At 44.9% G+C, this 12619-nt stretch overlaps 1 protein-coding gene across 1 annotated transcript in view; it reads right to left on the bottom strand.

Annotated features, from left to right (window-relative positions):
* Positions 1 to 377: 377 nt before the first annotated feature.
* Positions 378 to 12619, bottom strand: part of LOC142471451 (uncharacterized) — a 39796-nt gene continuing 27554 nt past the window's right edge. Inside the window, exon 8 of the mRNA XM_075578253.1 lies at positions 378 to 657. Within this exon, the coding sequence (XP_075434368.1) occupies positions 378 to 657 (280 nt within the window). The remainder of the gene's footprint in view (positions 658 to 12619) is intronic.

Below are 12619 nucleotides of genomic sequence, written 5' to 3' on the forward strand. Positions count from 1 at the left end.
CGGGGATGGATCTTCATGAGAAGTGTGAGAAATTCTATTTTATTTTAATTTTTTTAAGGAATTCAGCACCTTCTTCAATAGAATGCATAGCCCGGCCATCTCTGATGACCAGTAATCCAAACGGGAAAGTCCAGTGATAACGGATGCCATTTTCCCTTAGGATTCTGGTCACTGGCTATAGTCTCAGTCTACGGTCTAGCATGTTTGGCGACAGGTCTTGAAATACTTGTATCTGTATATCGTCAAATATTTTAATGGGGACATTTCTTGTAGCTTTGGCAAGATCTTCTTTGGTCTTGATAAAGTGAAAGCGGATAATCACGTCTCTAGGGGTTTCCTCCCCTTGCGGCTTGGCCCTCAGTGCCCTATGGCATTGATCAAGCTGAATCTCTGCCTCTTGTTTTTTCAGGGAGCACCGAGTTTAGCCATCGGGAGACAAAGTCCTCTACATTCTCCACGGATTCAGGTATCCACCTTATATTATTTCTCTTGCGGCGGTTTTCTGCATCCTCTTGCCGCTCCATGATGCCTGAGATCTGCGCCTTCAGAAAGTTGGTAGTCTTTTCCTGCTTCTGCATTGCCATGGCTGTGGCCTCCATTCTCTTTTCCAATTCATCAGTTATATCCCCTATTTGCCTTATGTCCTTCTTCAGGTCGCTATTTCCGATTGGAAAAATTACTTCAGGTCATTAAACAGGGACCTCAGATCACTTTTTAAGTCACTTTTTAAGTCTGCTCTGGTGACCAACTCTCTATCCTCCCCCTCTTGTCTTGATTCAATCTCTGAATCAGACTCTCTTAATGACGGTTCTCTTTCCGCTCTTGTGCTGTTGTAGCGAAATATGACTTAAGATCCTTAGATCGCTGCCAGTTTTTTGATCGCGCCGTCATCTCTATGTGTTCCGACACCTGCTTCCGACCCTTGATGTGGTTTGCGGGTGCTTATTATTGTCAATTATGCTGTTATTGCGCGGTGTACCGGCGGAGCTAAAAAGCTAGGCTGCCATCTACCCTGCAGCCGTGCATGCGCCTCGAAATACTGTAGGTTTAAGGCGAGAGAGAGCAGAAGAGGTGAAAGTAAGAAGCAACACATTTTTAACCATGGCTTAGATGGAGACGAAATGGGACAAACTGTCACACCTAGGCAAGGGGCTCTGGCGACAGGATATATGATACATGGTATGGTACTGTGAAGTTAAAGGGGGGTATTAGACCAGATTTAGGTGGAAATATATGGTGCTTCGTTTTAGACATGAAGTTTTAGGTGCCTGACCGGCATCCATGAGGATATAGCCAGGAGGAGGGTGGTTGTGAGGAGTGGGGAGGGGTGGTGAGGAGTAGGGGTGGTGGTGAGGAGTAGGGAATGGTGAAGAGAAGGGGGTGGTGAGGGGAAGGAGATAGGATAAAGGAGAGGGGGAGGAGTGAGGAGAAAGGGGAAGGGTTAGAGGAAGGAGTGAGGAGAAGGGGGGTTGGTGTGGATAAGAGGGTGTCCATTTCACCTTCCACACTCATCGCGAAGGAAAAGCGACAAGGGGCACCAGGCAAGCGAGATGGTGATCTACAATCTATCGGACCACTCACTGACACCGGCAGAGGTTAGCATTCTACAGAAAGGCTTATCATTCGTGCCAACCCATATGCAGGATTCCTTTGACTGGGAGGTTGATATGTACAGACTGCACAGACAATTGAAGTTAAAGGATTTCTTCTCTAAGAATATTGATATTAACTCTTCTGGAGACATTACCCCAAATCCATTTAAGACCAGGAGCACCTTTGACCCGCACTCACTGAACCCCAACATAGCTGCATTTATGAACTTGGTGACTAAAGACACACGGAAAATTCTGAAGAATCATAAGACCAGCTTCTTTAATACATCGAGAGAGGAGAGAGCTGCCCTGAAAATGCTACGGGAGAACAAGGGGATCATAGTGAGAGCAGCAGACAAGGGTGGAGGGATTGTGGTTTTAAATTATCAATACTACAAGCTGGAGATTGAGCAACAGCTTGCAGTTGTACATCATTATAGACGCCTCCCGGGGGATCCGACGATAGCCTACAAGAAGGAGATTGATGGCATCATCCGATTGGGCTTGAATAATGCCTGGATCACAGAAGAAACCAGCAAATTCCTGACTCAGGACCACCCTGTGATGCCAGTATTATACACACTACCCAAAGTACACAAATCTATAGTCGCACCACCGGGCAGACCCATCATCTCGGCCCGTGGGTCGCTGTGCCACCCCCTCTCGCAATTCGTGGATTTCTATCTACAGCCCCTGGTGGCTGGAATGGGTTCATACATCAAGGACACCACGGACTTTATTGAGCAGCTCAGTCATCTTTCCGTTAACACAGCAGAATGTATTCTTGCTACGCTAGATGTGTCCAGCCTGTACACCAACATTCCCCATGCAGAGGGCCTAGAAGCAGTACGCACAAAATTGGAAGAACAGGGAGTCGAACAGGGTCCACCAGTGGACTTTCTCATGTTGCTCATTGAGGTCATCCTCCATAAGAACTTCTTTAAATTTGAGAAACACTACTACTTGCAACTTACGGGTACTGCCATGGGCTCAAATATGGCACCGTCGTACGCTAATCTGTTTATGGATTTGTATGAACGGTTGCACATATTAACTGACACCACGCATGGACGGCATATCGTCAAATACCTTCGCTATATTGACGACATCTTCATTCTGTGGACGGGCAGTGAAGATGAGCTGCTGGCATTTGTTTCTGATTTAAACAAAATCCCCTCCTCAATCCGTTTTACCCTTAACCACAGCTACCAGGAAATCGCTTTTTTAGACACCATAGTGTACAAAATTGGAGGCACGCTGGCTACTAGAATATACCGGAAGAGTACAGACAAGAACTCCCTTCTTTGTGCAGCCAGCCACCATCCTGTACCACTTAAGAGGGGTCTCCCATACTCCCAGCTTCTCCGAGTGAAAAGAATCACCACTGATCCAGAAGAATCACAAAGGGCCTTGGCCCAAATGGCCGCACGCTTCCGGGAGAGGGGCTATTCGGCCAAGGACATCAACTTTGCCTTGCAAAAGGTTGGACAGGTTGATAGGGGTGAACTACAGTAGCGACATACTTTATTAAAGTAAATGCCGGCGGCATGCCGGGATCTACCCCAGCTGCCGCCAGTCAGAAACGCGCGCCGCCGCGTTTCCCCCACGCACCCCCCCTCCACATCGCGCGCAATTACCCCCCCAAAGACACCCCGAACCCGGCTTCTACTCTGCCCCTCTGCTTCCCCGCACCCCCGCTTACCTAGATTTGAACTCCAGGGGTGTCGGGGAAGCCTGGGGAAGCCGGGGAAGACGGGGAAGCCGGGCGCGCTTGTGACCGTGACGTCACAGTGCGCTGCCACGCGCCGCGGCTACCCGCTTCCCAGCCTCATACAGCCAGCGGCATTTGCTTGAATAAGAGCTGCCGCTGCTGTATTGACACCTTCGTCAGGCAGACCGGTGAGCAACAGGCTCAATATAGTCAGTACATTCAGTACTGCTACTAACAGCATTAAGCGCTGCATTCGGGGCAATTGGCGCATCCTGGAGAATGACGAGAGGATTGGTGCATATGCCAGAGAGCCACCTCTATTCTGCTTTCGTCGGGGACCAAACATTGGCGACATGGTCACTGGATCTGACCCAATAGACAAATATGCCACACCCACCACTTGGTTAGCCAAAAAACCTGGTTCGTACCGCTGTCATGGCTGTACCAACTGCAACTATATGCAGCTGGGCCCTAGCTACAATCACCCGCATAGTGGCGCACCGATTAAAATCAAACAACCACTGAACTGTGAGTCAAAATTCGTGGTGTACTTTATTAAGTGTCCTTGTGGATTGCTGTACATCGGGAAGACTGTTAGGATGCTGAAAGAACGTATGGCCATGCACCGTTCAAACATCAGAAAAGCCCTACTGAGTGATGCCGCTGATATAGATCTGAAGTGTCTACCTGTGGCTAGACATTTCAAAGAAAAAAGACACACACTGGCCACACTTCGTTGTATGCCTATTCTGCAGGTTCCAGTCCCCCCCCCCGTGGGGGTGACAGGGGCAGGACCTTGCTTAAACAGGAAGCAAGGCTTATTTATGAACTAAGAACTATGACACCTGGTGGCCTAAATGAGGAACTTTCACTTAGCTGCTTTTTGTAGCTGTCTCCCTGCTTTCATTTAATTTTGCATTATGCCTTTTATATGTTTGTCACTCATACTCTGTTGCATCACTCCCTCTGCACTTTTGCACTTCCTTTGTCCTTATATATTATGGTGATGCTATGCGCTCCTTGTGCTCTATACCTCCATCTGTCCCCCTGTGGTTCACCTTAACGCTCTGTGTATTACTATTCTGTTTAGCCCATTATTACTGTCAGTGTGTGGGTAACTGTGCACCGAGGCGTTTTTTCAGACTGCGCATGTGCGTTTTGCGCTGCCGGCGTCCCTGGTGGCCAGGGAGAGTTAATGAGGCATCTGCTCACAGCTGTGATGCGCGGCGCACTCGCCTTGCTGGCGCTCCGGCAGTCAATATGTTTTGGCCCACTGCACATGCGTGGCGCGCGACTTTCCCCCGCAATGGCAGTAGACCCTGGGACCAGTGTCTAAGGGTGTCTCTCTCCTAATAGTTTAAGTGCCTACTCTCATGTCATGATGAGTCATTTGGATAATCAGGTAATAGGGGAGGGGGCACGGAGCACAGCTATGTTGCATATTTTGTCTGATTGCATGTTGGTGATTGGTTCCCTTTGTTTGCATTGCACTATGGGTGAGGGTATATATGTTTGGTCACTTGCACTTGTGGGTTGCACGGCCCTGAGGAAGGTCTCTCTGTGGGACCGAAACGTTGGCTTACGTGTATTTCATGTTGTGAATATAGATTTTTGGATTAACCCCGTGCGGTCTGCTGTCTCTTTACTGGTCTTTGGATTGGTTCGTATCATATATATATATATATATATATATATATATATATATATATATATATATATATATAAAACAAGGAAAAGCGTCCCAACTCATCCTCCTGTGATAGAAAATCTATCACAGGAGGATGTCAGGGTTTGTTTTAATATTTTTTGTATTTTATGTGTGATTATTTGTGCTGTTAAATAAATCATAATTTTCTTTGATATTTGTTCTGAGTATACTTGAGTGCTGAGTTGGGACGCTTTCCTTTTTCTTTTCATTGTTATATTACTTCTAGTCCCTAGCACCGTTAGTGGTTATTATATTACTAATTTAAGTACTCATTATTTGCTTAGTCTGTTGCAGGCAGTTTGTCTTGTTGTAAAAAAATATATATACAGTGGCGGCCGAGCTGAGTCTTATTCGGCCGCCACCGCAAATTAGAAAGGGGAAGGGTTAGAGGAAGGAGTGAGGAGAAGGGGGGTTGGTGTGGATAAGAGGGTGTCCATTTCACCTTCCACACTCATCGGAACTTGCATGCAGTTTGATTGCGACAAATCTAATACAGAGTGCTTTTCCTGATATTGTACAGGTTAATAAGAGCTTCAATCAGACTTAGAACTATGCAACTAATTTTGCCAGATTTATAATAAATCATTCTTACTGGTAATGTACAGATTATTAAGAATTTATATGAGTTTTAGGACCCATGAGACGTGGTCTGCCTTGGAGGGGCTCATGGACTTATGACACTTTGGCCAAAGAGTTAAACTAAAAGACCATTTTATTCAAAAGATATCTATATATATATAGGCACTGTACTGTGTATTTGTGTCAATGGATGTAGCACTGGGCTTTGTCTGTGTTTCATGTTCTGTCTCTGATTTTAAATATATATTGCCATGCTCAGTAGCACTCCTCTTTGACACGTATACGCATATATATATATATATATATATATATATATATATATATATACACATGAAGGTCAGTCAGCACACTGTAGTAGAAAAGGTTGTAATAGCAGATGCTAGTCCCATAGAGAATAAGTATGATACGAACCAATCCAAAGACCAGTAAAGAGACAGCAGACCGCACGGGGTTAATCCAAAAATCTATATTCACAACATGAAATACACGTAAGCCAACGTTTCGGTCCCACAGAGAGACCTTCCTCAGGGCCGTGCAACCCACAAGTGCAAGTGACCAAACATATATACCCTCACCCATAGTGCAATGCAAACAAAGGGAACCAATCACCAACATGCAATCAGACAAAATATGCAACATAGCTGTGCTCCGTGCCCCCTCCCCTATTACCTGATTATCCAAATGACTCATCATGACATGAGAGTAGGCACTTAAACTATTAGGAGAGAGACACCCTTAGACACTGGTCCCAGGGTCTACTGCCATTGCGGGGGAAAGTCGCGCGCCACGCATGTGCAGTGGGCCAAAACATATTGACTGCCGGAGCGCCAGCAAGGCGAGTGCGCCGCGCATCACAGCTGTGAGCAGATGCCTCATTAACTCTCCCTGGCCACCAGGGACGCCGGCAGCGCAAAACGCACATGCGCAGTCTGAAAAACCGCCTCGGTGCACAGTTACCCACACACTGACAGTAATAATGGGCTAAACAGAATAGTAATACACAGAGCGTTAAGGTGAACCACAGGGGGACAGATGGAGGTATAGAGCACAAGGAGCGCATAGCATCACCATAATATATAAGGACAAAGGAAGTGCAAAAGTGCAGAGGGAGTGATGCAACAGAGTATGAGTGACAAACATATAAAAGGCATAATGCAAAATTAAATGAAAGCAGGGAGACAGCTACAAAAAGCAGCTAAGTGAAAGTTCCTCATTTAGGCCACCAGGTGTCATAGTTCTTAGTTCATAAATAAGCCTTGCTTCCTGTTTAAGCAAGGTCCTGCCCCTGTCACCCCCACGGGGGGGGACTGGAACCTGCAGAATAGGCATACAACGAAGTGTGGCCAGTGTGTGTCTTTTTTCTTTGAAATGTCTAGCCACAGGTAGACACTTCAGATCTATATCAGCGGCATCACTCAGTAGGGCTTTTCTGATGTTTGAACGGTGCATGGCCATACGTTCTTTCAGCATCCTAACAGTCTTCCCGATGTACAGCAATCCACAAGGACACTTAATAAAGTACACCACGAATTTTGACTCACAGTTCAGTGGTTGTTTGATTTTAATCGGTGCGCCACTATGCGGGTGATTGTAGCTAGGGCCCAGCTGCATATAGTTGCAGTTGGTACAGCCATGACAGCGGTACGAACCAGGTTTTTTGGCTAACCAAGTGGTGGGTGTGGCATATTTGTCTATTGGGTCAGATCCAGTGACCATGTCGCCAATGTTTGGTCCCCGACGAAAGCAGAATAGAGGTGGCTCTCTGGCATATGCACCAATCCTCTCGTCATTCTCCAGGATGCGCCAATTGCCCCGAATGCAGCGCTTAATGCTGTTAGTAGCAGTACTGAATGTACTGACTATATTGAGCCTGTTGCTCACCGGTCTGCCTGACGAAGGTGTCAATAGTTCACCCCTATCAACCTGTCCAACCTTTTGCAAGGCAAAGTTGATGTCCTTGGCCGAATAGCCCCTCTCCCGGAAGCGTGCGGCCATTTGGGCCAAGGCCTTTTGTGATTCTTCTGGATCAGTGGTGATTCTTTTCACTCGGAGAAGCTGGGAGTATGGGAGACCCCTCTTAAGTGGTACAGGATGGTGGCTGGCTGCACAAAGAAGGGAGTTCTTGTCTGTACTCTTCCGGTATATTCTAGTAGCCAGCGTGCCTCCAATTTTGTACACTATGGTGTCTAAAAAAGCGATTTCCTGGTAGCTGTGGTTAAGGGTAAAACGGATTGAGGAGGGGATTTTGTTTAAATCAGAAACAAATGCCAGCAGCTCATCTTCACTGCCCGTCCACAGAATGAAGATGTCGTCAATATAGCGAAGGTATTTGACGATATGCCGTCCATGCGTGGTGTCAGTTAATATGTGCAACCGTTCATACAAATCCATAAACAGATTAGCGTACGACGGTGCCATATTTGAGCCCATGGCAGTACCCGTAAGTTGCAAGTAGTAGTGTTTCTCAAATTTAAAGAAGTTCTTATGGAGGATGACCTCAATGAGCAACATGAGAAAGTCCACTGGTGGACCCTGTTCGACTCCCTGTTCTTCCAATTTTGTGCGTACTGCTTCTAGGCCCTCTGCATGGGGAATGTTGGTGTACAGGCTGGACACATCTAGCGTAGCAAGAATACATTCTGCTGTGTTAACGGAAAGATGACTGAGCTGCTCAATAAAGTCTGTGGTGTCCTTGATGTATGAACCCATTCCAGCCACCAGGGGCTGTAGATAGAAATCCACGAATTGCGAGAGGGGGTGGCACAGCGACCCACGGGCCGAGATGATGGGTTTGCCCGGTGGTGCGACTATAGATTTGTGTACTTTGGGTAGTGTGTATACTGCACCGACACACTTTATTCGAGCAAATACCCGGTATGTACCTGGCAGATACCTGGAATGCGCCGCTCCTCACCTCTGACAAGCCCCGTTGTGTTTGCCTTCCCAGCCTGGGTTCATGCCTGGCTGACGGGCGGCTAATCTGTTAAATGATAATGATTAGGATTTAATAGGCTGCAATGCTTCGCGTGTCTACCAGATGGCATAAATTCATGAATTGTAATGCAGTATATATATATACTGTGCAGTATTGCAGCCAGCAGGAATAAAATGCTTCAATCCCTGCCTGAAAAATAACTCAATGTACTCGGGCAGAAAACAGTCACAAACCTCAATACACCCGGGTATACCCGAATTCGTGGGACTAGCCAAGCTCGAATAAAGTGTGTCGCCAGTGTAATACTGGCATCACAGGGTGGTCCTGAGTCAGGAATTTGCTGGTTTCTTCTGTGATCCAGGCATTATTCAAGCCCAATCGGATGATGCCATCAATCTCCTTCTTGTAGGCTATCGTCGGATCCCCCGGGAGGCGTCTATAATGATGTACAACTGCAAGCTGTTGCTCAATCTCCAGCTTGTAGTATTGATAATTTAAAACCACAATCCCTCCACCCTTGTCTGCTGCTCTCACTATGATCCCCTTGTTCTCCCGTAGCATTTTCAGGGCAGCTCTCTCCTCTCTCGATGTATTAAAGAAGCTGGTCTTATGATTCTTCAGAATTTTCCGTGATGATGAGGGGTGATGGGGAGATATCTGAGGATGATGAGAGGTGCTGGAGGAGAGATGATGATGAGAGGTGCTGGAGGAGAGATGATGATGATGATGATGATTTTACCCGTGCAGCCCAATTTTTTTTTCCTTGGAACAGTTCGGCCCTTCTCACTTTACGAGTTGTGCAGGCCTGACATAGATTATAACATTTTAGTTTACATTGCTTTCACAATCTAATATCTACATTTCTCTAGGACTAATCCAGCGCCTACAACTTTGAGTTCAAAACAAAAAGGAACTATTCCCCAACATTTTCTTTATTTCTTGTTAATCAGGACATTTTTGCAGAAAATAAGTGCAAATTGAACATTCAAGAAAAGAAAACTAAATACAGGGTTTCCCATCATGAACAGGTTTTTCATGATTCATGTGTGGGTTTACTAGCAAGTCTTTCATTTTTTTGTGTGGCTTTTTTGATGCATAGAAATATTTTATTTATCAAAAAAGTTTTCCCGCGTGGGACAATCACACAGCTTCTACTCCATGTGTTTGCTGGTGTGTGACAAGATTTTCAAGGTGAGTAAATATATATATATTGAGAAAGGACTTGTTATAGTCCGAAACGCGTTGGTGTGTATCTTTTTTGTATCTGACCCATTAAATAAGCCTGCACTGTGGGAACGCATCCTTGCATTTTTTGGCATAGCCTTCTGGATCTAGTGCTCCGTTTTCTCCCCTCCTTTGCTACATTTGCTCTTCAACAGGCGGAGGCACAGTTAACCCGTGGACACCTGGACACCTGAAGACCCACTTTTCATCGTGGACACCTTCCCATGTGAGTCTTTCCAGGATAGTTCTGGACTTTATTTATCATGATTGTTCCTTTCATATAGATGCTTACTACTCATATATCCTTACTACCGAGCATTGTGGGATTGTAGTGTTTACATGCATCTTCTGGACATTTCATATGTATATCCTTTATCGGGTTAATCCACTTTTCTACAATCAAGACATGTGCAGTGTTTGCTGTATTCTTTAGAGCACCATACAACGTTTTCATCATTGTGGCTGAAGTTAAAGCCACAAGAGGCAGTGGTGAAGGTACTAGGGGTCCCAGCTGCACCCAACAAAATAATTTTTACTTGCTTTGATGTTTGATCATGTTTGAATGTTTATTTTTATGTTTGCATGTTTATTTTGACGTGTGGACACTTTCCTTCCATAGCTTCACTTCCCTTGCACATTGTCACTCCCTTGTTTTTATTGTCATTTTATTGTCATTTTTATTTTGTTGGGTGCAGCTGGGACAACTGGTACCTTCACCACTGCCTCTTGTGGCTTTAACTTCAGCCACAGGCTGTTTTGGCTCGTGTGTCTGCCTTGTATTGGTGCTGTGGGTACAGCGCTGCCCTCTCTATCAGTATTCACTACTGCGCCTGCACGGACTGTGTGCTGGCGTCTTTGGTTGCCAGGGTTCCTCCATTAGGGTACTGCGTGCCTTTCCAATGCGCAGTGATGTTTCCCATTGGCTCCCCGGCTCACCCTTTGCCCTATGACGCGCAGGCTAGTCAGGTGACGCGCTACAGCTCCCGACACCGGTCGCAGGTTATGGACATCAGAGCAGGCAGCCTGGATCACGAGAGGGATCTCCCTGCTCGTGGTTCCAGGACGTCAGACGCAGATGTCTGAGCTGGCTGCCTTTGATTAATATATTGCCTTTCTCTGCTCGTGGATCCGCATGGCTCCTTCTGGTCCAGGCATTGGTTGTTCCCAAATGGTGCTCAGCTGCACAACAGGTAAATAATGACAGGTTGCTGGTGATTGATTATGTTTAATTGGTTGCACTAGGGGTGCGGGTATATAAGTAGGGTCACTGTTAGTGTGGTGTTTGCACGGCCCTGAGGAAGGTCTCCCTGAGAGACCGAAACGTTGGCTTTCGTGTATCTGTTCTTTTCAATACAGATTATTTTGGATTACACCTCGTTGGTTGCTGTCTCTTTACTGGTCTTTGGGCTGGTTCGTATGATATGTGGATCCCTATGGGACTAGCAACTGCCTTTTGCCTTACATTAGAGTGCTGACTGCTTGCTTTATGTTATATATATATATAAACAAAAATAATTAAAACTAAGTAAAGAAAGGAGGAGGGAGATACATATGCAAAAATATATAAGGTTAGATTAATATAATGACATTAGAGGACTATTTGGATCAATATGTACACGTCTGCTGCATATAGACAATAAACAATAATATTGTCATATATTTGAATTAAGCAAAAACTATTTTATGAATGAATATGTTCAATATGCAGTATCCATGTACCCAAATAATATGAGATCATAACTCTTAAAAGCTTATTCAAGGGATACAGAAAGCGCACTTAATCAAGAGGAGTATATACTCTATGTAAATAAACTATAATAAAAATAAATAATCATCAAACAGTGAGACATAAATAGCAGATGTTAAACCAATAAAGTGAAATAAAACAAAATAGCAAATGTGCATGATACAGTAAATGATACATAATAAACCTGATAACTATAAAGCAAGAACAATGATAATACTCTAGTATGTATTAGGTTTACACTAGATGTCACCTCTTTATACACTATTATTGATCACACACAGGGTATCACAGCTGTTCAATATTTTCTTAATCAATCACACTTGTCCCCAGCACAAACCACTTTCATTATAGAATCTATTTAGTTTTTATTAACACATCATTATTTCTTATTTGATTCACATTATTACTTACAGACACATGGAACAGCAATGGGCACATCTTTTGCACCCTCGTATGCGTATTTATTTATGGAAAAATGGGAACTTATGCACATTTTTGGTCACACTAACCCTTATCGTAATAATATTATTTTTTTATCGTAGATTTATTGATAACTTGATTATGATTTGGGAAGGTGACACGGGGTTACTATTGAAGTTTGTGGACCATCTGAATAGAGTATTCCTCACTCTTTGACAAAGCCCATTGTGGATGAAACGCGTCAGACTATACTGGGGGACACTCCTCTTTTTATCCTTGTTTGCTAATGGTTTAATAAAGCATTTCTATTTTTGCGCAGTCCAGCCTTTGCTGTCTTTTTGCCTGCAGTGCCCGCTGTTTCCTCTCTCTTCAGTGAGAGGCTCGTCCCCCTTTGTATGACGTTTCTACCGTGTGTGGTTTCTTTGATGATAACAAGATTTGGTAGCAAAATGTTTTCCACATTCACTTCATTAATTAGGGCTTCTTCTCTCCTGTGTGTAATCTCTGATGTATAATATGACTATATTTGTGAGGAAACCGTTTCCCACACTCATTACACTTATGTGGCTTCTCTCCTGTGTGTGTTTTCTTAAATATCTAACTAAAACAATTTCCGTTTTCTTTTGTATGCTCGCTTCCCTTGGGTGGGAGGGATAGGGGGAGGAGGGGAGGGGAGAGGGGGAGAGGGGAGGGGAGAGGGGAG

This window comes from Ascaphus truei, chromosome 20, assembly GCF_040206685.1.
Source record: "Ascaphus truei isolate aAscTru1 chromosome 20, aAscTru1.hap1, whole genome shotgun sequence".
Taxonomy (NCBI): Eukaryota; Metazoa; Chordata; class Amphibia; order Anura; family Ascaphidae; genus Ascaphus; species Ascaphus truei.